The following is a 24,258-nucleotide window of genomic DNA, read 5'->3' as shown; positions in this document are numbered from 1 at the left end:
GCTAAGTGGAGAAGCCTGACACAAAAGGCTACATACTGTATGAAATGTCCAGAATAGGCAAAAGCAGAAAGAAGATTAGTTGTTGTCAGGGACCAGGGGGTGGGGAGTGGGGAATCACTGCTAATGGGTACAAGGTTTCTTCCTGGGATGATGAAAATGTTCTGGAATTAGTGGTGATTAATGTGCAACTTTGTGAGCGTACTAAAAACACGTTAATTATATACTTCTAAAGTGTACTTTTAAAGGGTGAACTTAATGGCCTAGGAATTATATCTCAATAAAGATGTTATTTTTTTTAAATGGGGAAAAAGGCAATGGCAGATTTTGGAACATTGTCTTAAATAGCTAGGTGCCCAGAATTCAAAAATCAGTCTATCGAACAATATAGCGTAATGCACATTAAAAAATTAGTTTCAATTAAGAATGGCCAGGGCTTCCCTGGTGGCGCAGTGGATGAGAGTCCGCCTGCCGATGCAGGGGACACGGGTTCGTGCCCCGGTATGGGAAGATCCCACATGCCGCAGAGCAGCTGGGCCCGTGAGCCATGGCCGCTGAGCCTGCGCGTCTGGAGCCTGTGCTCCGCAACGGGAGAGGCCGCAACAGTGAGAGGCCCGCGTACCGCAAAAAAAAAAAAAAAAAAAGAGTGGCCATACATTAAGAAACCTAGACCCTTCTCTCTTTTGTCAGTGCTCTCAGTTGAGCAGGAACTGGAATCTGGTATCTGAGAAGGCATTTTACCATTAGCAGCAGAATTCAAGTGAAAGTCCCAGTTTCCGGGTCCAGAATATCAGGCTGTGGTCAGCGTGGGTCTATTAAAGGCAGCAGCTCTCCACAACGAGAATCCAGTTTCAGACATGCCAAGTCGTCCGACCGTGTGGGCCCGATGTTCAGTATTGCAATTGGCAGCTTCTTCTCCTGGGCAGTGAGGATGAACCTGTAGCCCGAGTACACCTGTCGGAGCAGAAGACGCAGATAAGAGCTCTCTAGAGGCAGGAAGAGATAAACCAATAGGGAGCCTCTCCCGGGCTCCCCAGCCCGCAAAGGGGGCAGTTACCATCCCGACACCAAGTCAGTTACCTGCAAGGACGATCCCACCACCAGGAGGGAGTCGGCTTCTTTTACCCGCTTGTGCACAAAATCAACCTTGTCAGGGTTCACCGTGTCCCCGAAGAAGACGACGTCTGGTTTCAGGGGGCCCCCACATCGAGAGCAGGGCGGGACCCGGAAGCTCTGGACCTGCTCCTCAGTGAGAAAAACGTCACCGTCCGGAGCCAGGCCGTGCGCCTCAGCGCTCCAGGTGGGGTTCAGGACTTCAAACCGCTCTTGCAGCGCCCCTCGGGGAGTCTGCTCGCCGCAGCCCAAGCAGAGGACCCTGAAACCACAGAGGAGGCCAGCTGTGCTGGGGAGGCACGAAGCTACCAAAGACCTTTTACCCCCAACCATCTCTAGCTCCTCCGTCACCACTTTCTTTCCCTGACACCCACCATTTTTTCCCCGCTTTATTAATACCTTTTCATGACCTCTTATCTACCACCTTCCTTCCACTGCCAACCTTCTAGAAAAACGTGCATCTGTTTCCTTACTACACACTCCCTGCTTAAACCTTCTGCTAGCTCACTTTTATCCTTAACACGACTGCAAAGCCTTTACCACATAATTTCCTTAGTGCCAAAACCAGGGTTTTTTTCCCCCCTTCCCCCTCCATCCTCTGCTCTAATCATCTGCTGTAATTGCCGCTGTCCATTGCCATCTTCTCTTTAAAACACTTTCTGGGGAGTTCCCTGGTGGCCTAGTGGTTAGGATTCCGGGCTTTCACTGCCAGGGCCCAGGTTCAATCCCTGGTCAGGGTAATAAGATCCCACAAGCTGCATGGCCCTCCAAAAAAAAAAAAGGAGAGAAATGTGAGTCCTTTGTCCACTGCTCTGTGCCCATCGCCCATAACAGTGCCTGCACATGGCAGGCACCCACTAAATAGCTGTTGAAAGAAAAATGGAAGTTGGTTCCTCTTCTGCTCCTCCAGCCTCCAACCTGTTTTCTTTCCACTGTCCCTCCCTAGGGTGTCTCTGTGGTCACTGCTGCAGTGCCTCTGTGCTAACAGTTTCCTCCTCTATACAGGACTCCACTCCTGCCCTCTCCCCCAAACTTTAGTCCAAGTCTCCTTGATGGTCCTGTCAAACTTAACTTCTGTCTTCAATCCCCCTCCCCAGCTTCTCCATGACCTTCCTCCAGTTACTTGGGCTGAAACCCTTGGAAAAAAACTTGTTACTCAGTTTTCTCCCTTTACTCTCTATCTAGTCAATCATCAGACTGTGTTGGCTTTTTTTTTTTTTTTAACTTAAAAGGCCTCCTATGAAATGACAAGAAGTCTTGGATTTGTGTTAAAATATTTAAAAAGAGACAGAGAAAGGATAAGTAGACGTGAAAAAAATCTTGATAAAACTCTTTGAATCTGGGTGATGGTCTGTGGGAGTTCATCATACTACTCTCTTTACTTTTGTGGATGTTTGAAATTTTCATCATGAAAAAAAAATTTTAATGGACCCATAGCCATCCTTAGCTCTCCCATCCCCTGATGCCACCTTAGTCTGAGTCTTTCCGGCTGACTTTCCTGAGCCACTCTAACTCTCTAATCCTGTCCAGGCTTCCTCAAATGCTATTTTTATCATATTGCTCTCTTGCTCAGAAACCACTAACAGTACCCTTTGGTCTCTCACAACAGACCCAAATTGCACTGCATAATTTTCAAATGCATCCAGGATTTGGGTCTAGCCTTCCCAGACAATCTGATTTCATACTAGCCTCCAACGAGACCAGGCCAGACTCTACAAGTTCCCTTCATTTGGAAAGCCCTCTTTTCCCTCCTTTGCCTAGTCATACCTGAGCTATTCTCCAGCCCCACCTCACCCATAAAAGCTTTCCTGATTACTCCAATCTTTACTCTGTTTCTCTGAACCTGTAAAACATGTCTATCAAGAACCACATAATTTAACAATCACATGTGGAGTGGTTTGTTGTTAAACCTGTTATTTTTTGCTCTCCCACCAAACAGATTACAAAATTCTCACATATTAAACAGACCACGTTTTATATTTTTGGTTTTGACCTCTCCACACCAGCAAGTGGCACACCAGTAGCACACCACGTGTTGCAGACACCCAATAAATATTTTATGACTGGGTCCTCAGAGGATGATCTCTGGGGCTTACAGATAAGAAAACGGTCTCCAATTAGCTACAAGTTACTGCCAGGGCTACATATGGTCGTTTCATCAATATTTATTGGGTTCTGGCTATCCTGTGATCTATGTGTCTAGGCACTGGAGACCCAGCAGTTTGTAGCATATGCTGTGGTGCTCTGCTCATAGTTCCCTCGGGACACTCAGAGGGCACCTCCCACAGTTCTCTTATAAGTGCCTGTGTCTCTCCTGTTGAGGGAGTTCCCTGGCCATGGAAGCCTCCGGAGGAGCGGAGTCAAGTGTTAGGGAGTTAATTCCCCCAGAGTGACCCTCAGCCAATGAAGGATGGGAGGCAGTGGATAAACGCCCCAGTTCCCCTTGACTTCCAGTGAGACGGTTCTGAAGCTGCTCTACAGTCAGAGAGCCCCTGACACGCTTGAGCCCCAGATGCCCCAAGCAGTAACCCACTCATTAGCAAAACCTTACCCTGCCTTTCCCACTTTCCCTGTTTCACTTCCCATTCCCTCACTGAGTTTGCTGGGATCAACTCCAAAGTAAATAACTGCCTCCCAGATCATTTCCTCGTGGTCTAACGAAGACAACAGTGATCAGGACGGCCAAGGTCCCTGCTCTTATGGAGCACATGTCTGCATTCACACTGTTTAGGCTTTCCTGCACCTGTGCATGCATCCGTGGAGTTCTGTCAGGCGCTGACTCCCCGCCTTGGTGTGCAAGGCATCCACATTTTGGGTCACCAACCAGTACAGCTTTCCGAGTCTCTCCCAGTTGCTCAAAGCCCAGTGTGCAGGGTTAGGCTGGTGGGAGGAGAACTGAGGCCAGCCCACAAAGTTTCTCGCCCAGTACCGCTGGCGGATTTGAGCGATCCGTACAAAATCCCCATGCTGGATGGGCCTCCGGTCCGTGCGGGCATAAAGTCCCACCTTTTCTGACCTGTAGTCTGGGATCCCCGACTCAGTGGAGATTCCTGCCCCGGTCATCACTAAGAGTCTCTTGGAAAGGGTGATAAAGCGCTGTAACTCTTTGACCTTCTCAGAGTCCAGAGGAGGACTTGGTGGCACAAATAACCCAGTGGATCCGTGTGAGCACTGCTGGCTGAGGTTCGGCACCCAGCGGCCTTTTGCTGTCCTGAAAGTTAACCCAAAGCTCATCCTCATTCTAGAGAGGGGAAAAAAAAAAGCATCAAGTGAGAAACTGGTTTTTGAAAACCAGGGTAACCAAGGGAAGGGGGGAGGGGCAAGATGGGGAAGGGGATTAAGAGGTACAAACTACTATATATAAAATAAATAAGTTACAAGGATACATAGTACAACACAGAGCGTATAGCCAATATTTCATAATAACTATAAATCGAACATAAACTTTAAAAATTATGAATCATTGGGCTTTCCTGGTGGCTCAGTGGTTGAGAGTCCACCTGCCGATGCAGGGGACACGGGTTCGTGCCCCGGTCTGGGGGGACCCCACATGCCGCGGAGCGGCTGGGCCCGTGAGCCATGGCTGCTGGGCCTGCCCGTCCGGAGCCTGTGCTCCGTGGCGGGAGAGGCCACGGCAGTGGGAGGCCCGTGTACCGCAAAAAAAAAAAAAAAAAGTATGAATCACTATGTTGTACACCTGAAAATTTCAACTATACCTAAATTTTTTTAAATTTTAATTTAATGAAAAACCCCCCACAAAACTGATGAATGGGTAAACAAAATGTGGAGTATATAAATGAAACAAGATTAACCAAGGGTTGTTAATTGTTGAAGCTGGGTGATGGGTCCATGGATGGGGGTTCATTATATTACCTATCTCCACAATAAAAAAAAAAATTGGTGGCGGGAAATTCCCTGGCAGTCCAGGGGTTAGGACTCTGTGCTTTCACTGCTGAGTGTGCAGGTTCAATCCCTGGTTGGGGAACTAAGATCCCACAGGCCATGCAAAAAAAAAAAAAAAATTTTTTTAAAGTAATTTCTTAGAGGAATGTTTGGATTGCAGATGCTCTAGTATGCCCAGAACAGTGGAAGTACAGAAATGCCAAAAGCCATGAGATGAAGGAAAAAAAAAACTTCTCCCCCACAAAAAAAAAAAAAAAAAAAAAAAAGGAAGGGGGAGGGAGAGGGACAGGGAGAAAAGAATGGAGAAGTTTGAAGAGAAGCTAAAATGTGGAATGCTTTGCCTTAAAGGTAGACAAAACTCCAATATTTGGACCATATTAGCTTAGCAGTCATATAGTATTTGGAGAAAACATATTTGAAATTAAATAGACAAAGTGAACTAGGGCAGGTAACTTAAACACATGCCTCCCTCATGCTGCCCTTGATCTAGACAAAAATGAAAGCAAGAGCACACGATTATCAACAGAATAGAGATAAAAAAAAAGGGCTAAGCTTAGCCTAAAAATATATAGACAAACCCTAACTAACTCTAGGCAAGAAACTAAAAAATAAAGAATGGATGGGTAGCATCCTTATTTCCCCAAAACAGCCCACCCTAAACGGGATTTGGGAGCAGGTTACTAACGAGATTTCAACTTACATCTGGAAGCTGCCAACCCAAAAGGTATCTAATAATCAGCAAACTGGTACTTTGAAATATTTTATGAGAAGGGTGACAAGAGCCAACAGCACAATATTGAGAAATGGCTGGGGAATAGGAATTTGTTGGCATTGCATACAATACTGTCCTCTGGAAGATAATATCTAGGTATGAGAAAAATGTACTGGAGAGGAGTACAGGTTTTTACCTAACAAGAAAGCTATCCAGGGACTTCCCTGGCGGTGCAGTGGTTAAGAATCTGCCTGCCAATTCAGGGAACATGTGTTCGAGCCCTGGTCCGGGAAGATTCCCACATACCGCAGAGCAACTAAGCCCGTGTACCACAACTACTGGGCTTGTGCTCTAGAGCCCGCGAGCCACAACTACTGAGCCCGCGTGCCACAACTACTGAAGCCCACACGCCTAGAGCCCATGCTCCGCAACAAGAGAAGCCCCCACAATGAGAAGCCCCCGCACCGCAAAGAAGAGTAGCCCCGACTCGCTGCAACTAGAGAAAGCCCGCGCGCAACGATGAAGACCCAATGCAGGCAAAAAAAAATTAAAAAAAAAAAGAAAGCTATCCAACCAGACCATATTTCCAGTGGTGGATTCCATGCTTATGAGAACAGCCTACTGATAGTGAATTAATCAATGACTGCAATACCTAGAAGGACAGCTCCCAGATAAACAATTCACTTGAAAGGTACAGCCCCCTTCCCCCCACAGATACTTAGGAGTGTATTTATAATCTTGCTTTGTAATCCAAATCAATCTTTGGTAAAATCTGGAAGGGTGTGAGCTAGTTCAGCATCTAATAACTCACAGATGTATTGAACACTGGGGCCCCAGGCTTAGAGAAAAAACTGACCTTTGCTAGGGGTGTGTTGGTAAACTGGCTTCCCCTTTACCCTCCCCTTCAAAAAAAGATAAAAGAAAATAATCCTATCGTGGCCAGTTTCAGGCTACCAATGGTTTATCTAACAACTGGCCAGTAAATTCCCAAATATTTAACAACTGGCCCTCACCAGTACAAACTGATTCCACACCCTCCTGGGTCCTTTGAAGTCCAACCTGAAACAACAAGCCTACCTTTTTATTATCTTTTTAATAATTTGTTTTGGTCATGAATTTCTAATATGTTCCACAAAATAAAACTTTGTCCCCACACTAGACTATTTCATAACAGCCCAAGCCAATCTGTCTTCCTGATCTCCTAAGAACCTACAGCCAGAGCTCTCCTATGCTGTGGCCATCAGATAGAAATTAACTATGGCTGGCAAATCTGCCAAGGCTTTCTGCATCCAAGGGAAACTGCATATTTTGGTTTCTGAAAAGAAAGGGGGGGCTCTAAAAAATAAAATCTATTTTAAAAAGGAGGGAGGTAAACTAAAAAATTGATAAAGCAGAATTCTAGCATAATATAAGGCCTGTCTCTCCCAGTAACACCTGGCTGGTCAGAACTGAATTTCTTATGAACTTCAAAAAGTTAATGGTTTACCTCAATATCTTTTTTACGTCCCTTAATTGCTCATTGTTAATATATGACTGTATCTAAAGATGTCTCTATCAGAGGAATACATTTATATTTTTAGTTAATACCATCCCTTGGGGGACCATGTGTCCCATAAACCTACTTCCCATTTTATAAATCAGAATTATCTTACTTCTTCATAAACTAAAGCACATTAGAGTTCCAGTTTAGCTGATGAAACTGTTGCTCAGACTTTTCGGGATTTTGATTTTATTAATGTAATTAAGCACATGCATACCTTTTATTCTATTTCCCCCATATTCTATTAGTTTACCCTCAATTGCAAATAGGGCTTCTTGGACAAGGTGAAGAGTAGTGAGACCTGACAAGGCATTCTACCCCAGCTTTTTCTAGCTGTAAAAACAAGGCCTTCATGTAGTATTCGATAAAATGCAGAAATTCTCTAGTGACACGCACCCCATATGTAAACATTATTTTATGCTGGGCTTTCCAGATCTGGGATCAGGACCCTGACTTCTCCCTGACAGTCCACAGCAACACGTGAACAGCTAAACAGATAATCCCGATTCCTGAGATCGGAGGGCTCGGGAAACTCCGCTGAAAAGACGCTCTGTTGGAACAGCTGCTCTCTCCCAGGTCCCATCAAAGGGCAAAGAGAAGTGGAATCCTCAATTTATAGAAACCTGCAGCCCACACAGAACCCACTTACCTTTCACAGCTTAAGGGACACTCCGCGCCCTACAGGAGGACCGACTGGCTGTATCTGCACTTTGGGAAATGTAGTTCATTAACCTGAAATGATGCAAGAAAAACTACAAGTCCCACAATCCTCTGCGCTTCACAATCGAGGGACCCAGATTGTCCAGTAGCGCCCCCTGTTGGCCTTTTGTGGTCAGAGGCTTCGAACCCTGGTACGCGATGTGCAGCTGTCTACTAAGCCATCATCTCTTTGAGAGAGAAGCGGTTAGAGCTTGGACGTCAATGTTCTGAGTGCAAAATAGTACATCCAAACAGCGTTAACTTAGGAATTCATTCTTTAGAAGCTTTAGTAATGGATCTAGATTTGACTCATCCTCAACTTCAGTGTTTCCGAACCTTTCCACTCATGGAAACGGAATCAAGTTCCCACCTTGCAGTGAGTTGTGAAGAAATACATTCACAAATAGCTGAAAAACTGATGTTTTTACAGTTAAAATGAACAATTAAAGCGAAATATAATATACAGGGACTAATGTGTTTACCCACGTGGCTTCTCCAATTTTCTCATCTTTTTTTGTTTGTTTGTTTTGGCTCCACTGGGTCTTCGTGGTTGGGTCTTCAGGGTTGGGTCTTCCTTGCTGTGTGCAGGCTTTCTCTAGTTGCGGCCAGTGGGGGCTACTCTTCGTTGTGGTGTGAGGGCTCCTCACTGTGGTAGCTTCTACTGTTGTGGAGCACGGGGTCCAGGCGCCCCGACTTCAGTAGTTGTGACACATGGGCTTAGTTGCTCCGCAGCATGTGGGATCTTCCCGGACCAGGGCTCGAACCCATGTTGCCTTCTCTGGCAGGCAGATTCTGATTCTTAAACACTGCGCCACCAGGGAAGTCCCTTATTTCTCATCTTGTGTTTTTACTAAATTAACCAACACAATGCCTGGGTCTTACCCCCAGAAATTCTGATTTAATTGGTCTGGGGAGACACTTGGGCACCAAGTCGGTTTACAAACCTCACAGTTGTTTCTAATATGTAGCCAGTGAGAACCACTGATCTGTAGCATTGCCTAAATAAGACATCGATTTCTAAGTGTTTTAGAACATATCAAAGGATATGTTCTAAAACAGCTAGCACTGACCTTGAAGACCACTCTAAGGAACCACTTCCCCCATTTTAAAATGAAGTGAGGGGAATTCCCTGGAAGTCCAGTGGTTAGGCTCCGAGCTTTCACCGCCGAGGGCGCAGGTTCAATCCCTGGTCGGGGAACTAAGATCCCGAAAGCCGCTCGTGCCGCCAAAAACAAACAAACAAACAAACAAACAAAACTGAAGCCCAGAGGAGTAGTATGAAAGCTGGAGTCAGAGTCTGACTCTCATTGAATGCATAGCAGTAAATATTGGTAAAGTAACCCATTTCAGTAGTTTGGGAACAATATCTCCAGCCACACCTCAAATAGGTCACTGGGCTGAGAGAGCCGCCTGACATGAGTCTTTTGTACCTTAGTTAACCTGACCACATTGGCTGGGGGGGAAAAAAGGATTAAAATATGGACTGGGGGGCTTCCCTGGTGGCGCAGTGGTTAAGAATCTGCCTGCTAATGCAAGGGACACGGGTTCGATCCCTGGCCCGGGAAGATCCCACACTGTGGAGCAATTAAGCCCATGTGCCACAACTACTGAGCCTGCACTATCGAACCTGTGTGCCACAACTACTGAAGCCCGCGCGCCTAGAGCCCATCCTCTGCAACAAGAGAAGCCACGACAATGAGAAGCCCGCCCACGGCAACAAAGAGTAGCCCTGGCTCGCTGCAACTAGAGAAGGCCCGCACACACCAAGAAGACCCAACACAGCCAAAAATAAAAACAAATAAGTTAATTTTTTAAAATGTAGACTGGGAACTTTTATGAAGTCAAAAAATTATAGGGCTTCCCTGGTGGTGCAGTGGTTAAGAATCCGCCTGCCAGTGCAGGAGACGTGGGTTCGAGCCCTGGTCCGGGAAGATCCCACATGCCGCGGAGCAACTAAGGCCCTGCGCCACAACTACTGAGCCCGCGTGCCTAGAACCTGTGCTCCGCAACAAGAGAAGCCACCGCAATGAGAAGCCCGTGCACTGCATCAAGAGTAGCCCCTGCTCGCCGCAACTAGAGAAAACCCGTGCACAGCAACGAAGACCCAGTGCAGCCAAAAATAAATAAAAATAAATAAATAAATAAATTTTAAAAAAGAAAACAAAATTGTAATCCAGAATATTTTCTGCACACATGGGTGTTTGATTAAAACCTATGGAAATGTCAAAACATGACACTACCCCCAATCCCGGGCATATTTTATTATGGAAAGCTTCAGAGCCACATTATTTTTCCAGTTCTTCAAGTGGAATAAGCATCATTAAAAGATTGGCCAGGAACACAGGATTATTGTGCTTTTAGGCCCCAAAGAATTTCATGTTCTGGGGAGAAGTTAGCTGAGTTTTCTATTTTTCTTAGTGCTGGGAAGTCATCTGTGGAAGATGAAGTCATCCAAGACAGCTGGTGAAACAATTTCCCTTGATAGCTACTGACAGGGTGTAATGAGCCACCCAGTCGAGACATTCTCAAGGGCTGAGAAGTTCTTTGGATGACCCTAGTCTTTTTATTTCTCACAACTCCACCGCACTAGGAATTAATGACAAAGTCCTTGGTTGGATCAAAATCAAATACTCTAAATTAATCAGACTGTTAGCCTTTCTTTTTTTCTGCTGTTTTTTCCTACCCTGACAATTATGGCTGTGGGAAAAAAATTAACTGCACATCAGCATCAAATAGGCCTTTTTATGTCATTTTGACATCTAGTTGATGACTACATAAATGTTCAGTGAGCAATACTTTGAACGTTTCATGTCTGAAATTTTTCATAATGAAATTTTGGGGGAAATATTTTCTCAGAGTACTAGTTGCATCTTAGTGAGTAGCAAAAACCAAAAGTCTTTTGGAGAGTACAGCTCAGAGCTGAAACAAGTTCAGATATAGGTTTCTAGTAGCTGTCCACTTGCCGAGCCAGTAACAGTGAAAGTTACTTCAAACTCATGAACTATAGAAATAGCCTCTCTCCTCTGAATTAAGATGTCCACAGAAAACCCTTTCAGGTTAAACATAGCACATCATCCAGAAATTCTACTTCTAGATATATACACAAAAGAATTGAAAAGAAGGACTCAAACTGATAATTGTATGTCAGTGTTCATAGAAGCATTATTCACAATAGCTAAAATGTGGAAGCAACCTCCTGTCAATCAAAGAATAAATGGATAACAAAATTCCATACAGTAGAATATCAGCCATAAAAAAGGAACGAAATTCTGAAACATACTACAATATGGATGGACCTTAAAAACAGGTATGAAATAAGCCAGACACAAAAGGTCAAATAATTGTGTGATTCTCTTATGTGAGGTACTGAGAGTTGCCAAATTTATAGAAAGTGGAAAAGAGGTTGCCAGGAGCTGTGGGAGAGAGGAATGGGGAGTTAGTATTTAATGGGAAGTTTGTTTGGAATGATGAAAAAGTTCTGGAGATGTACAGTGGTGATGGTTGCTGAACTTAGAAATGGTTCAAATAGTAAATTTTATGTTATGTATATTTTACCACAGCACCCTTACACTGAGCACATTTCTCATCCTCCCCAATTTATAGTCTGAATTAAGTTTATTAGCATGTTCCCTCCCACAATGCTTTGCTTCATTCTCCACTCAAAACTAAGTGAAATCAAGCAACTGAATACTGAGAAACAGCTTATATATTTCCGAGACATCTTAATATGGTTGTATAATTTTCAGCCCATTAATAATTAAGGGTTTTGCCTTGAGGCGCCAACTCACCTTTCTGTAATAGGAACCTTACTTATTGGGAACGATGAGTAGGGGGTTACTTTCCTTAGCTTTGCGCAGTGGCAGTATCGTAGCCAATGAGGTTTATCCGAGGCGCGATTATTGCTAATTGAAAACTTTTCCCAATACCCCGCCGTGACGACTTGAAATATAGTCGGCATTGGCAATTTTTGACAGTCTCTACGGAGACTGAATAATGCAGGTTTAAAGAAAGTATGTGTGTTTGTAACCGCCGTAAACCTCCGGGAAGATACGCTGGAAATTCAAAATCACCCACGACGTTGAGAATACACTGAAAAGCCAAAATAACTAGCAACGTTTAGAGTAAGCTAGAGAACCAGGCTCACCCGCATGGTTGAGGATACACTGAATAGCCATAGTTACCAGCAGATCTCAAGTTTTCACTGTTTACTAGGTGGGGAATTGTTTTCCTAGGAAAATGTAGCACGTGTTCCTGTCGTTTTCGGTTTCGTCTTCAACATAAACGACTTAACTTATGGAAACAGTTCGTTTCATATCTGCCCCCCAGTTAGTTCGTTCTTTACGCTTGCGTGTTAGTTGTTGTCCAAGTCGTATTAACAATTGAGATATTTACTTCATTTCTGAGGGGGTTTTTTTGGTTTTTTTTTTTTTTTTTTTTTTTGCGGTACGCGGGCCTCTCACTGCCGTCGCGTCTCTCGTTGTGGAGCACAGGCTCCAGACGCGCAGGCTCAGCGGCCACGGCTCACGGGCCCAGCCGCTCCGCGGCATGTGGGATCTTCCCGGACCGGGACACGAACCCGCGTCCCCTAGCATCGGCAGGCGGACTCTCAACCACAGCGCCACCAGGGAAGCCCTTTTTTTTGGTTATAACACCCACATCTCCACCTACTCGTTCCCCTTTCGGATTACTCTCTGTTTCCGTTTTTTCTTGCCGCTGTTTTTTAGAACGGGAGTCATTACCCGGAGCGTCTTGGTGATGTCATGGTAATTTGCATAAAATTCCCCAGCGTCCTTAGCGAAAGGCGTTCTTATTTTCAAAAGGTTAGGGTTCGACAACAGATGCTCTAATACCCAGCAGCTCTTCGTCACATGGGTTTTAAACAGAAATGTTTGCAGGGAAATGCTTCATATCTTCCGGCTCGTTGTCAGTCGCTCACCCTCACAGTAAAGGCAGTTGTCATCCATGGGGGAGGTAGGTGCGTGCTCACGTTCTCTAGCTTTGCGCAGTGGCAGTATCGTAGCCAATGAGGTTTATCCGAGGCGCGATTATTGCTAATTGAAAACTTTTCCCAATACCCCGCCATGACGACTTGAAATATAGTCGGCATTGGCAATTTTTGACAGTCTCTACGGAGACTGAGCCATGCAGGTTTAATAATAGATGTAAAATTTGTTTATTTTATTTTAGAGAATGGTTGTTGTGGTTTTTCTGGGAGTTTTCTACTAACTCTTACTGAAGTGTTTCTGGGTTTATATTATTATTGAGAGTGGATGGCTTGTCTGTTCCGTTTTTAGCGGCTCTCAGTATACCTGCTTTTGAAGAGACTTTGGTGTCTTTTTTAGTTTAAGTTGGATCGCAGCTCGAATGTGTTCCAATACAGCAAAAGTAGTTTTGGTTGGAATAGTTGTTGTGTGGGAGCTGACAGTTTGCAAAGTGATCGACTTCACTTCCATCACAACTAAATTGGACAAGGACTCTTAAGAAAGTCACAGATTCGCAGGAACAGACGAAAATCTGCAAATATGTCATCCAATGTTTCGTTTTAAAGTGATCACGGGCAAAGGACACAGTGGATTTCGTTAAGTCTCACTGTGGAGTCCCGGGCACAGCTGCCCTTGGAATGAAATTCTCTTAGTGTTGGTGGGGGTGCTGGTTTCCACTATATCACCTGCTTCTAGGCTTGTGATGTTAAAAGAACCAGGCGTGTTCGCGCACAGAAGGCTTGAGAAGTCCTAACCCTGGGCGTGGCAGATCCAGCTGGACCTAATTAGGCCACCACCCATGAAATTTTTCTGTTCTCTAGCAAAAGAATGCGGCTTGTAAGGGCGAGGGTGGTGGAACAGCATCTACTGCTTCAAAGCAGCACACTGTGGAAAACCGCCCTAGCGGCAAATCAGTCACAGTCCCTGCTTCAGGGAACTCACTGTTTTGAAACCGCAGATAAACAAAGTAATTACAGATTATTTCAATACTATGGGGGGATGTGATGGAGCCATTCTGGAGACCAGACAAGTTCCAACACCACCAACTATGGATCACTTACTGTGTGCCAGATTCCACATGAAGTGCTTACTTCATGTGCCAGACTCCATGCAAAGTGCTTAAAATGCTTTGTTTCGTTTAATTCTTACAGAAACAATTCTCCCCATCCCCCCCCCCCTTTTTTTTTACAAAGAGCTCTACTGAGGCATAATTGATATTCAATAAGCTACACATATTTAAAGCCTACAATTTGATGAGTTTTGAAAACATACACACCCATGAAACCATTACTGCAAACCAGCTGGCGAACACATCTATTACTCCCCAAAGTTTCCTGGTGTTCCTTTGCAATCCATCCATCCCTCCCTCCCATCCCTCCCCACTACCCCTCCCCCATTCTGTCGCTATAGATAAGTTTGCATTTTCTAGAATTTTATAGGAAAGGATTCTACTGTATGTGATCTTCTTGAGATAGACTTTTTCTTTTTTTTTTTTTTTTTTTGCGGTACGCGGGCCTCTCACTGCCGTGGCCTCTCCCGCTGCGGAGCACAGGCTGCGGAGCACAGGCTCCGGACGCGCAGGCTCAGCGACCACGGCCCACGGGCCCAGCCGCTCTGCAGCATGCGGGATCCCCCTGGACCAGGGCACGAACCCGTGTCCCCCGCATCCGCAGGCGGACTCCCAACCACTGCGTCACCAGGGAAGCCCCGAGATAGACTTTTTTCATCAAACAATATGTCCTTGCAGTCCATCCAGGTTGTTGCATGTATCACTAGCTCATTCTTTTTCCTTGCTGAGTAGTATTCCATTATATGGAAGTACCAGGTTTGTTCAACCATTCACCCATGGAAGGACATTTGAATTGTTCCTAGTATTTTGCGATCATAAATAAAGCTGCTAAGAGCATTCCTGTACAAGTTTTTGTATGAGTGTAAGTTTTTAATTCTCTGGGTCGTATAGTCAGTTGCATGTTTAGTTTTGTAAGAAGCTGTCAAATTATCTTCCAGAGTGGCTTTCCATTTCCATTTTATTTTCCACCTGCAGTTTAAAAAAAATCTAGGCAAGTGCCCCTGACTTTTTTTAAAATAAATTTATTTATTTATTTATTTTTGGCTGAGTTGGGTCGTTGTTGCCACGCGCAGGCTTTCTCTAGTTGCGGCAAGTGGGGTCTACTCTTCGTTGCAGTGCGCGTGCTTCTCATTGCGGTGGCTTCGGAGCACAGGCCCTGGGCACATAGGCTTCAGTAGTTGCCATACGTGGGCTCAGTAGTTGTGGCACACGGTGTCTGTTGCTCCGGGTATGTGGGATCTTCCAGACTAGGGCTTCAACCCGTGTCTCCTGCATCGGCAGGCGGATTCTTAACCACTGCGCCACCAGGGAAGCCCCCGCCCCGCCCCCGCTGCCTTTTCTCTTTCCTTCATGACACTGATATTTTGAAGGGTCCAAGACAGTTATCGTGTAGAAGCCTCACATTCCAACTTCACTGACTGTGTTCCCTTTATTTCCTGTAACCAAGACCACAGCTTGATTCAATTCAACAGAACTTCAGAGATGGCGTTGTGAACTTTGTATTGCATCTGCCACTATAATCGATGCTGAGTTTAAGCACCAGGGTAAAACAGTAACTGGGTCTCTCTCTATTGTAAAAGTTCACTTTCCCCTATGTAATCAGTAATCTGTGGAATGAACAATCCTTGACATTTGATGATAAAAGCCCTTTGCTTTCCACAACTACTCCCTTAAACCACTTCCTGATCAGTCATCAGAATATGGCTAAGTAAGATAAATTAACGTCACTTCTTCTCTGGAACCCAGGGTAGGTTTGCTGGGACCAAGGAATACCCTGTGTTCAGGACCTGTGGTCCCAGGAAAGGGAAGAAGAGTCCCCTGCGGAGCCAATGTATTACAATTGAGCAAATATGATGGAAAGAGGGGGTCAGTGATAACTACCCAAAGGGGCATCCTGAAGACCCCACTACGATTGTGGGAACTACAAGAGGAGCCGACATGTGCTACCCAGAGGCTGAAATTTCAAGCAGCTAAAAATTTCCTTGATAGTGTGGTCTGAAAATGCACTCCAACCATTTCTTTTCATCTTAGCTGGTTGCCAAGATGAATAATCTGGGTGTCAAAACAGGCCTGGAGGAGACAGAACATGAATGCTCCCTCCTATGGCAAATTTTGTATTGATTGGAAAGTCAGATGATGCTCTGGCAAACACTCATGTGCGTGTGTGTGTGATTTTCTTAGAATTTATAATAGCAAGTAAGTAAAATAATGACTCATTTGTAAGCGTACAAGAAAGAAAAGCATGGAAAAACCACCAAGGGACGTCCCTGGTGGCACAGTGGTTAAGAATCTGCCTGCCAAGGCAGGGGACAGGGGTTCGATCCCTGGTCTGGGAAGATCCCACATGCTGCTGAGCAACTAAGCCCTTGCGCCACAACTACTGTGCCACAACTACTGAAGCCCATGTGCCTAGAGCCCATGTTCCGCAACAAGAGAAGCCACCACAATGAGAAGCCCACACACCACAACAAAGAGTAGCCCCACTCGCCACAACTAGAGGAAGCTAGCGCGCAGTAATGAAGACCCAACGCAGCCAAAATTAAAATAAATTAAAAACTTATTTTAAAAAACCCACCAAAAGGGACTTTCCTGGTGGCACAGTGGTTAAGAATCTGCCTGCCAATGCAGGGGACACGGGTTTGAGCCCTGCTCAAGGAAGATCCCACATACCGCACAGCAACTAAGCCCGTGTGCCACAACTACTGAGCCTGCGCTCTAGAGCCCACATGCCGCAACTACTGAGCCCGTGTGCTGCAACTACTGAAGCCTGCGTGCCTAGATCCTGTGCTCCACAACAAGAGAAGCCACCACAATAAGAAGCCTGTGCACCACAACGAAGAGTAAGCCCCACTCACCACAACTAGAGAAAGCCCGTGTGAAGCAACAAAGACCCAATGCAGCCAAAAATAATGAGTAAATGGATTTGCCTTAAAAATAAATAAACAAACAAACAAACAAACAAACAAATAAATAAATAAAAAATTTTTAAAAACACCTCACAAAAAATATGAACAAAAAGCTTAAGGATAAAAAAAAAAAGCTTAAGGAAAGCAAAACAAGTTTTTTAAAGGTAAAATTTATAAAACATATATGTGATATTTTGCTCTCAGCTCTACTGGAATCTTTCTTTGGGTAGTTTGAGTTACAATGACTTTTTTTTTTTTCTCATTGAATTAAAATTCACAGAACGTAAAATTAACCATCTTCAAGTGGATCCATGTGATTTTTACATATTATTGGTTTCAGTTTCACAACCTAATTTTTTTCTGGTTGTAAAATTACTGCATGTTGGTATATAAAATCCAAACATTATATATATGCAGCAGTGGCAGTCAAAGATCACCATAATCCCACCTCCATGGCTAGAGAAAATAGCCACAGATAGGTGAGATTATTCCTCCAAATTGTTCTATTTACGTGTCAACCTAATTATTAACAAACATTGGATTATATTCTACATTCAGTTCTACTATTTCCTTTTTCTTTCTGCTAAACTAATATATGATGGACCTATTTTCCATGTCAGCATATAGCTCCCCTCTTCCCATATGGCTATATCCCACTTCAGCTAACCAATCCCTATGGATGGACATTTGGATTGTTTCCAGTTTTTCCCAATTATAAGCAATGCTATGATGAACATCCTTGGATGTGCATCTTTGCCTACTCATAGGGTTTTTTGGGGGGAATTTTGCCTACTAGTGTGCTGTTTCTATGGGAAATTTCTGTAGGTGAGATTGCTTGCACAAAAACCATTCACATTTTGCATTTTATTTATTTATTTTGGCTGCACCGTGCAGCTTGTGGAATCTTAGTTCCCCAACCAGGGATTGAACCTGCAGCCTCGGCAGTGAAAGTGGAGTCCTAACCACTGGACCACCAGGGATTTCCCCATATTTTGTATTTTAAAAGATGCCCCCAAGTTGGGTCCCCCCAAGACTGTACTGTGTATTCTCCCACAAAGCAACATAGGAGAGCATCTGGAGAATATTCGATGTGTACGTTTGAAACACTGCAGCTTTCACAGGACTCTTCTGGGTTAGGGAGGGGACGAAGGAGGAGAGTGAATTCATATCCAGTTCCAACATTTAGTTGTTCTCTAGCTCCTTTCCAGGCAGAAAGCAGAGAGAAGGGGCTGGCTTGGGTGAGGTAATCCTGACCCTCTCCCCTTCCACCATGTATGGAAATATCCTTGGAAACATCAGTTCCAGATGGAGCCAACCCCCACCCCACCCCCTCCCACCCTGTCGCCCAAGCTAGCCTGGATCTACTGGCTCCAGGGGACAGAAAAGCTGGACTCTGAGGAGTATCTCAGCAGGGAACGGGTCCACCAGCCCCCAAACAATCTTCCCAGTGTAAGTCCCTGCAGGCTGTCTGCAAGAATCACTGGCTTCTCTAGGTTAAAAATATCCTGTGCCCAAGGCGCCTTCAGTGTCTGTCTCAGAAGAGAGCTTGCTTATAGCTCTCCATCACTGGGGAAATGAACTGAGACCAAGTGATTTTTTTTTTCCATGAAGCTTTGAAACCAGACTTTCTGGGTTCAAATCTTTGCTCCACTATTTACTAGCTGCGTGACCCTAGGCTACTTACTTAATTTCTCTGTGCCTCAGTTCTCTGGCTGTAAAAGGAGTGTCAGGATCATCACATCTATCTCAGAAGCCAGTGGGTCTCCACCCTGGCTGAGCACTTAAAATCACCTGGGGAGCTTTTAAAAATCCTCTTGCCCAGGCTGCATTCTGGATCAATTCAAACAGAATTTCTGAGCATTAGTTCTGGGCAAAAAATATATTTTAAAGCTTCCCAGGGACTTCCCTGGTGGCGCAGTAGTTAAGAATCCACCTGCCAGAAAACTATAAGACACTGATGAAAGAAATTAAAGATGATACAAACAAATGGAGAGATATACCATGTTCTTGTATTGAAAGAATCAACATTGTGAAAATGACTATACTATCCAAAGCAATCTACAGATTCAATGCAATCCCTATCAAACTACCAATGACATTTTTCACAGAACTAGAACAAAAAATTTCACAATTTGTATGGAAACACAAAAGACCCCAAATAGCCAAAGCAATCTTGAGAAAGAAAAACGGAGCTGGAGGAATCAGCCTCCTGGACTTCAGACTATACTACATAGCTACAGTAATCAAGACAGTATGGTACTGGCACAAACACAGAAATATAGATAAATGGAACAGGATAGAAAGCCCAGAGATAAACCCATGCACATATGGTCACCTTATTTTTGATAAAGGAGGCAAGAATATACAACAGAGAAAAGAAAGCCTGTTTAATAAGTGGTGCTAGGAAAACTGGACAGCTACATGTAAAAGAATGAAATTAGAGCACTCCCTAACACCATACACAAAAATAAACTCAAAATGGATTAAAGACCTAAATGTAAGGCCAGACATTATAAAACTCCTAGAGGAAAACATAGGCAGAACACTCTATGACATAAATCACAGCAAGATCCTTTTTGACCCACCTCCTAGAGAAATGGAAATAAAAACAAAAATAAACAAATGGGACCTAATGAAACTTAAAAGCTTTTGCACAGCAAAAGAAACCATAAACAAGACGAAAAGACAACCCTCAGGATGAGAGAAAATATTTGCAAATGAAGCAACTGACAAAGGATTAATCTCTAAAATTTACAAGCAGTTCATGCAGCTCAATATCGAAAAAACAAACAACCCAATCCAAAAATGGGCAGAAGACCTAAATAGACATTTCTCCACAGAAGATATACAGATTGCCAACAAACACATGAAAGGATGCTCAACATCACTAATCATTAGAGAAATGCAAATCAAAACTATAATGAGGTATCACCTCACACCAGTCAGAATGGCCATCATCGGGCTTCCCTGGTGGCGCAGTGGTTGAGAGTCCGCCTGCCGATGCAGGGGACACGGGTTCGGGCCCCGGTCCAGGAAGATCCCACATGCCACGGAGCAGCTGGGCCCATGAACCATGGCTGCTGAGCCTGCGCGTCCGGAGCCTGTGCTCCGCAACGGGAGAAGCCACAACAGTGAGAGGCCCGCGTACCGCAAAAAAAAAAAAAAAAAAAAGAATGGCCATCATCAAAAAATCTACAAACAAATGCTGGAGAGGGTCTGGACACGGGTTCGATCCCTGGTCTGGGAAGATCCCACATGCCGCAGAGCAACTAAGCCCGTGCGCCACAGCTACTGAGCCTGTGCTCTAGAGCCCGTGAGCCACAACTACTGAGCCCACAAGCCACAACTACTGAAGCCCACGCGCCTAGAGCCCGTGCTCCGCAACAAGAGAAGCCACCGCAATGAGAAGCCTGTGCACGGCAATGAAGGGTAGCCCCCGCTCAATGCAAATAGAGAAAGCCCGCGCAACAACGATGACCCAACACAGCCAAAAAAATAAAATAAAATAAAAGCTTCCCAGGTCACTTCAATGTGCCAGTGCTGTAGAGATTTTGTGGGTATTAAATGAGATAATATAGGGAAAAGTCTCCCCATGGTGCCTGGCACAGAGTTATATGCTTTGGTGGGGGTTGTGGGACCAATTATCCAAGCCTGGGTGGTGGTCAGGGAAGGCCTCCTGGAGGAGGGGGTGTTGAGCTGTGAACTGAAGGAGGAGAGAAGTTAACCAGGAGAAAGAGGACAGGATGCCTTTTAGCCTGGGTATCAGTACCTGCAGGGTTCTGGAGCCAGGAGGATGTGACCGCTTGGAGGAATTTAAAGTCATTCCCAGAAATTCCCTGGCAGTCCAGTGGTTAGGACTCCACGTTTTCACTGCTGAGGGCCTGGGCTCAGTCCCTGGTCAGAGACCTAAGATCTGGCAAGCTGCACGGTGCGGCCAAAAAATTGAAAAGTCTTTCCCTGTGACTGGAGCTGAGAAAGGAGAAAGGAGAGTTGGTGGAAAATCACTGGGCTTTATTCTGGTGTCAGGAAGATTTTAAGCAGGACAATGAGTCGGGGGGGGGTTGCCCTCCCCCCAAATTCAGAAACAGCAGGGCATCCTCAAGGCATTGTGTCCAAGCCCTCTGGGGAACTTGAACTTGCCAAGGGGTGTGTGACACAGTCCCCAAGCTCCCCTTCAGGAGCCATGTCCTAGACTGTAAAGTCAGACAGTCCTGGGTTTGAATCCCGACTTTGCCACCTTGTACTTGTGTGGCCTTGGGCACGTGACTTCATTTATGAGCCTCAGTTTCCTGGTTTGGAAAATAGGCATAAAACCCCCATTGGATCTTTGTGAGGATTAAATGAGATGATAATGTAAAAGACTTAACATGTTGCTTCCCACATGCTAAACAATAAATGTTCCCAATATGTGTGTCAATGTGTGTAAAAGACGGGTCTAGAAGAATCTACAACTGGTCATTAATTTTGGGGGGATTATGGATACTTTTAATTTTTATATCTCAGTTTATCTGTTGTTGTTTTTCTAAAATTCTTTCTGCAATGAACAACCACTGTTTTTGTAAAGAAAACTTCCACATCTGTATTGTAAGCTCTGGAATTTATTCTTCTAAATCTTTTTTTCCCCTTAATCCCCTTTTTCTTCCCAACATCAATTAGTGCAGTGGTAAACTTAATTCATTAAATGGGTACTTAACAAATGTTAGTCACACAACATATTTTTATTCAGCAACTACTATGTGCTGTGTCCTGTGTCAGGCACTGGGGTAGAGCAGTGAATGAGACAGACTTAGTCTCTGCCTTCCTGAAGCCTAGAATCTGGTAGGAGATGGACAGATGCAAACGAGTGCATAAGAAGTGTTTAATTACAGCCGTCCCTCATTATCTGCGATTGGTTCCGGGAGCCCCGAATGTACCAAAATCCCTGTATGCTTAAGTGCCATAGTCGGCCTTCTGTATCTTCAGTTCTGCATTCGCAGATTCAATTAACCATGGGTTGTGTAGTACTATCTGAATTTATTGAAAAAAAAAAATCTGCTTGTAGGTGGAACCGCTCCATTCAAACCAGTGTTTTTCAAGAGTCAACTGTATAATTATGAGGAGTACTTTCAGGGTGCTAAAAAAAAAGGTCTTAATAACAGGAGCCCTGACATAGTCTACCAGGCCAGGGAATGGTTTTCTGGGGAAATGGCTTTTAGGTTGAAATCCCCCCAAATAATGATGCCAGCTATCATTTAAATCTGTGCTGTCCAGTGTGGTAGCCACTAGCCACATGTGGCTACTGAGCCCTTGGACTGTGGCTAGTGGAAATGAAATGTGCTGTCAGTGTAAAATGCACATATGATTTCAAAGACTTCCTATTAAAAAAATGAGCTATCTCATTGATATTTTTTATATTGATTACAAGTTGAAATGATAACATTTAGGATGGACTGGATTAGGTAAAATATACTAAGATTAATTTTAACTGTTTCTTTTTGTCTTTTTTAATGTGGCTACTAGAAAATTTTAAATTACTAATTAAAAAAATTTAATTACTAATTTTAAAATTAAAACATTTTTAATATGTGGCTTGCATTTTGTTTCTAGGGCATAGCGCTGAGTTAGAGAGTGCTTGTTAGTGACAAGGTTTATGCTAAGTAGTAAATGTGTGGTATCTTGTTTAATCCTATGATGACTCTGACAGGTAGGTATTATTTATCTTCTTTCTACAGAGGAGGAAACTGGCACAAAGAGTGAATGGTCTGAGATTCACCACCAGCAAGGAACAAAGCTGGCATTAGAACCTGGGTGGAGTCAGTCCAATGAGCTGTGCACTTAACCTCTACCCCACACTGCTAAGTAGAGGGGCCTGTGGGCTGGGACAGGAAGAGGCATCAAGAGCCATCCAGGTGGAAGGAACAGCACATGTCTGAAAACACTGACATTCCATGGACTAGAGGGCCTCAGAACATTCGGCCGTGGAGTGATCCCATGGAGGATCTACTTTCTTGGAGACTGTCTTCTCACCGTGAGGACCCTGAATTCAGTTTTGGCAGGGCTGTCCATCAATGTCCTGTCAATGTCAGTTCTTTTTTTTTTTCTTTTTGAGACTACTTTCCGTCAACCTATTTCCATTTTAAGAGTTTGTGGAAGAACAGCTTAAGACCACTCAGTGGTTGTTCTACCCATTCAGTGGCCTGAGCAGTGGGAGCTGCAGACCAGCCTTCAGTGGGGGACTGCTGAATAGGCACAGAGGGCACCTGCACACCTTCGGACCAGTCTGCCACCTCAGGTTGAGTAGCAATGAACTCAGGAGGTGGGGCGGTCCATTCACCCTGAAATTCCTCCTTGGTCACAGCCTTCTCAGCTGCTGCCTGCTCTTCCTTTTCAATCTCTTCAGGATCTCTGTAGAAGTAGAGATCAGGCATGACCTCCCATGAGTGTTCACAGTAGATGGTGCCACGCACGTGCAGAACTTCCCGGGTGAGTATCCACCACATCAGACCCACTGAGTGAGCTCCCTTGTTGTTGCACGAGATGACAATGTCCACATACCGCAGAGGAGAGTCTGTGTTACACAGACCAATGGCAGGCGGGTTAACATAAGCGGCCTCTGTGAGAGGCTGGTGGTCAGCCCTGGGATCAGTAACCACCGGAAGTCTTGGCTCCCGGAAGGCTGCCTGGATCTGGTTAGTGAAGGTTCCAGGAGTGAAGCAGCCAGCAATAGGAGTGGCTCCAGTGACAGCAGCAAACTTCAGCCCAGCTCGCTGGCCACTATTCCTGGAGGATATGACACTGACATCAGCTGGGTTTTCAATGGCAACAGTGGCACGAGCTGCCAACAGAAACTTCTCCCAGGTTCTCTGCATATTTATGATGTAGGTGCCATCAATTTCCCTTTGTAGATGTACTGTTCCATTTGGAAGTCAAGGTTGGTGCCACCTAAGTGGGTTCCTGCTGCAAGGAATTTGAGGATATCCTCCTCCTTCATTTGCTGGACATCAAGGGCTCTGGACATTGTGAAAATTTCCCTTTAAGTTACGATGGGAATCCAGAGCAACGCCGTATGGGCCCCTCTCTGAGTAGCACGGAAAGGCAATGCCAGTTCATCCTTAGGAAGTATGAGAAAACCTGGTTTGAGTTAACCAAGTCTGATGGCTGGGGGATGGGAGTCCCCGAGGGGAGGAAAAGGTTTTTTTTTTTTTAAAGATCCCTTTTAAAAAAATTTTTATTGATTGATTATTTATTTTTGGCTGCATCAGGTCTTAGTTGCGGCACACAGTATCTTTCGTTGCAGCACATGGGCTCTTCGTTGCGGCATGTGGACTTCTCTCCAGTTGTGGCACGCGAGCTTCTCT

The 24,258-nt window shown here is 44.7% G+C and overlaps 1 protein-coding gene and 1 pseudogene across 3 annotated transcripts; both read right to left on the bottom strand.

Annotated features, from left to right (window-relative positions):
- Positions 1–628: 628 nt before the first annotated feature.
- SIRT4 (sirtuin 4) lies at positions 629–4,350 on the bottom strand (the record flags this gene model as incomplete). 2 transcript variants are annotated; one of them, XM_079717118.1, is made up of 3 exons in its annotated part: positions 629–951; positions 1,078–1,372; positions 3,854–4,350. In XM_079717118.1, 3 exons carry the CDS (start codon positions 4,348–4,350, stop codon positions 799–801), a joined length of 945 nt encoding a protein of 314 aa, XP_079573244.1. In that variant the 3' UTR covers positions 629–798. The 2 variants fall into 2 exon arrangements, with proteins under 2 accessions (XP_079573244.1, XP_079573245.1); XM_079717119.1 differs by having other exon boundaries at positions 4,127–4,350.
- Positions 4,351–23,059: 18,709 nt separating this feature from the next.
- On the bottom strand, positions 23,060–23,918 carry LOC307062507 (small ribosomal subunit protein uS2-like; annotated as a pseudogene). The gene has a single exon. The product of its transcript is annotated as a small ribosomal subunit protein uS2-like (transcript).
- Positions 23,919–24,258: the final 340 nt, after the last annotated feature.

Source organism: Hyperoodon ampullatus (genome assembly GCF_949752795.1).
Source record: "Hyperoodon ampullatus genome assembly, chromosome: 13".
NCBI lineage: Eukaryota > Metazoa > Chordata > Mammalia > Artiodactyla > Ziphiidae > Hyperoodon > Hyperoodon ampullatus.
Note: the sequence above shows the minus strand (reverse complement) of the source record. Positions and strands in the feature narration are given on the sequence as shown.